Genomic DNA, 3,720 nt, shown 5'->3' with positions numbered 1-3,720 from the left:
ATTTTGCAGTTGAAGCCCTCATTTCAGGTACTATCTCTTAGTTATAATAGCCCAAGGCACTGGTCTTAAAAATACTGAGATAGTGTTTTGAGTATAATGTCTAAATCACGAAATTCGCGCTCATATATGACTTTATGCAGTTGTGGGCGCTGAATTAAAACCTCTACTAAAACAAAAACAAAACAAACAAAAATAACGACGAAAACAACCGCAGTAGTGTTTATTGACGAATGACGATAGAATTCTTTTTGGCGTGGGGAGTCAATCTGGCGTGTAAGCGGTAGTGTTTTTAGATTAGAGATAGTGTTCTTAGCGTACCCCAAAGTCACTAGGGTAGTGTTTACAGCATGTGCTCAAATCACTACGGTAGTGGTTATGGCATGAAAGCTTACGCCAAAACCACTACGGTAGTCTTTATTGCACGGTAGTGTTCTGAGCGTGTTACATCAGCACCTATGATTGACAATCCCCTGTCTTTGCTTTAGTTTTAGTCGGATTGTTGAAATGAGCAGATGATGGCCAGGAGCTACGTCTGCTCCCTTGTAAACTTTAACAACCTTTACTGATCTCCTGAATTTCTTGTTGACACATATGTGGTCAATCTGATTCCCAGTTTGTTGATCTGGAGACACCCACGTTGCTTTGTGTATTCTATTTATGTGGGAAAACAGTCCCTCCTATCATGAGCCCATTTGTTGCACGTATTTCCACAAATTGTTCTCCATTCCCGTTTCAGACTCCAAGTCCGTGTTTCCCCTTGATTTCCCCAAAGCCTACATTGTCGCTGCCAACCTTTGCGTTGAAGTCTCCAATTACAATCAAGATGCCCTTCCTTCTAACCTGATCAATAGTATTTTATAGCATTTTGTAGAAAGTCTCTTTCAAATCCTGGTCCTTATCATTGGTGGGGGCATATCCTTGGATAACATGAAGGTTGATGTCTTTTTCCTGTGAACGTGTATGTGTGTGTGTGTTTGTATCTCTTTCTTTCCCTCTCTCTCTCTCTCTCTCTCTCTCTCTCTCTCTCTCTCTCTCTCTCTCTCCCTCTCTCAACCACCTACTCAATATGTTGATCACTAAATTAATAATAACTTTATCATTCAGCTACCTTCTCCCGCATCCTTTTACATATTGTTGACTCACTGGCCCATAATTATATTACGTAAGCATTGCCACCCCCTCCTCCCCTTTCCCATTCACTCGTCCACTCACCCTAAACACAGTTTCTTTCTCACAACCAAGTTTCATCCCTGAACTTAGCACAATAATGTTTATCTTCTCAGTACATCCAATCGTCCTTCCATCCATCCATCCATCCATCCATCCATCCACATCCACCCACCAATCCATCTTTCCATTCACCTTCCCATCCATCCATCTATACATTCATTAACTTTTAACCACCCACCATCCACCTACATGTACTCAAACCCAGGTAAAAAAAAAAGACAGTTACACCTCACTACCTTGCTGATATCCCCCCCCCCTCGCTCCTCCCTCCCCTTTTTCCACTTGCAAACACACTTCACACCCCCCCCCCCCAAAAGTAAATAAATAAATAGAGTAAAATAAAATTAATTAATTAATTAATTAATATATATAAAATTTAATAAAACCCTGATTTTCACGAATTCATTTCTACAGTTTGTGTTCTTTCTCGGCAGATGCAATGTCCCTGAGGCTGGGTTTGAGAGTAGCGCTGGGCAGCTCGTTGACTTGTCGCTGACCTCCGCCCCTCTGGCCCCGCCCACTTCTAGCGAGCTGGGCCAGATCTTTTCCTTTCTTCTTGATTTTGAGATTAGTTTTCGAAGCTGCAGGAATAAACGGCATATTGAAAGAATGAACGATGGCACTCTGAAAGAATAAATGATGACTTCTGTTTGAGGAATAAACGACGATATTATGTTGAAAATTGAAAGAATAAATGAAGACGCATTGAAAGATTAAAACAATTTAGTTTGTTTGAGTACAGAGAAGCACATCGACACAATAATGGAGATTAAATTAATTATTATTTTAGTGTTGGGAAAAGTGAAACAGACAGACAGACAGACAGAAACGTAGATAGGACATACCAGTAGCACCCTCCAGCCACCAGTAATTCAAACGATGACACGTTGAAAGAATAAACTATATACTCGTAATATTATGACACTTTGAAGGAATAAACGAAGAACTCTGCTGAAAGAATAATAGATGTAGATGACTTCAGTTGAAAGAATAAACCTTCCTGCGTGTGTTTGTGTGCGCGCGCGCGCGCGTGTGTGTGTGTGTGTGTGTGTGTGTGTGTGTGTGTCAGTGTGTGTGTGTGTGTGTGTCAGTGTGTGTGTGTGTCAGTGTGTGTGTGTGTGTGTGTGTGTGTGTGTGTGTGTCAGTGTGTGTGTGTGTGTGTGTGTGTGTGTGTGTGTGTGTGTGTGTGTGTGTGTGTGTGTCCCCTTATCCCTCCTACTTCTTTTTTTTGCATTTGTCACCCTCATGTAACACCTCTAATCTTCGGCACTTCAATGACCTTTTGTTTTGCAAGCACCGTAGAACTCGTAGTGAATCAAAATCTGTCAGTCCTACAATACCTGTGGACATGAGGTTTATAGCTAGGGGGAACGTTCTTCTCGTTCCGGGGACTCTGCCGCTGATGTTGTTGTTTTTGCTTCTGTTGCTGCTTCTGCTGCTGCTGTTGCTGTTTCAGCTGCTGTTGTCGATTCCACTGCGGGCTGTGAATAGGCAAAGACGTCGCAATCCCAGAGTAACCGCCTTCCTGGTGTTTCTCTGACACCCCCGAATCCTCCGGTTCCCAAATATTTGGGTAAGCTACTCCGATTCGGTTTCCCACGATTCTTTCCTCTTTCCGAGGCGAGGCTGCGACAAAGCTGCCTCCGTTATTCTGGTCAATCAAATTGTCATCGGCTGACGTAAACATCGACGCGTCCAAACGGTAAAACTTTCCGAACCCCCACGGTTGACCGGACCCGGATATATTTTTGAAACCGTCCACAACAGACTTTCCGGATAACCAGTTCCAGGTCTGAACGGCGTTACTTGCGGGTGCCAGCGGCTGGTTTCTGGAACTGTTTGGAACCGGTTTCACAGCCGCCGCGCCTGGAGGTGCAGAGCTAGGGTAAGGCCGTTTGGTGGAGCCGTACAGGGCAGCCTGCCTCCTACTCCCAATGACCACGCGAGGGCCGAGGGTCGATGGAAAAGGCTGGGCTGTCGTACCCGCTTTTGTGAGTGTCTGGGCCTGCAATAACCGGTGCGCCAGTTCCACTCCGAGTTTCCTGCACTGTCGTTCCCGCTGTCTCTGGTACTCGAAAAACTTTAGTTTGCGTCTCATTTCTGGGGAGGTTTTGGGGAGGGGAGATGTTGGAAAGTCACGCAAGACTCAATTTTCTAAATTTATTTATTCATTTTTTAAATATTGTTGACTCACTGGCCCATAATTATATTACGTAAGCATTGCCACCCCCTCCTCCCCTTTCCCATTCACTCGTCCACTCACCCTAAACACAGTTTCTTTCTCACAACCAAGTTTCATCCCTGAACTTAGCACAATAATGTTTATCTTCTCAGTACATCCAATCGTCCTTCCATCCATCCATCCATCCATCCATCCATCCACATCCACCCACCAATCCATCTTTCCATTCACCTTCCCATCCATCCATCTATACATTCATTAACTTTTAACCACCCACCATCCACCTACATGTACTCAAACCCAGGTAA

The 3,720-nt window shown here is 44.1% G+C and overlaps 1 protein-coding gene across 3 annotated transcripts in view; it reads right to left on the bottom strand.

Moving 5' to 3' along the window:
* Positions 1 to 1,590: 1,590 nt before the first annotated feature.
* LOC101862488 overlaps positions 1,591 to 3,720 on the bottom strand; it is a gene marked incomplete in the record, with an annotated part of 20,559 nt that continues 18,429 nt past the window's right edge. For 2 of the 3 annotated variants that reach the window (XM_013080536.1, XM_013080535.1), the window contains 1 exon segment: positions 2,462 to 3,330. In XM_013080536.1, coding sequence (XP_012935990.1) covers positions 2,546 to 3,330 — 785 coding nt within the window. 3 annotated transcript variants of the gene reach the window in all.

Source organism: Aplysia californica, unplaced genomic scaffold, assembly GCF_000002075.1.
Source record: "Aplysia californica isolate F4 #8 unplaced genomic scaffold, AplCal3.0 scaffold00090, whole genome shotgun sequence".
NCBI lineage: Eukaryota > Metazoa > Mollusca > Gastropoda > Aplysiida > Aplysiidae > Aplysia > Aplysia californica.
The sequence above is the reverse complement of the archived record's forward strand: the minus strand, read 5'-3'. Positions and strand labels throughout refer to the sequence as shown.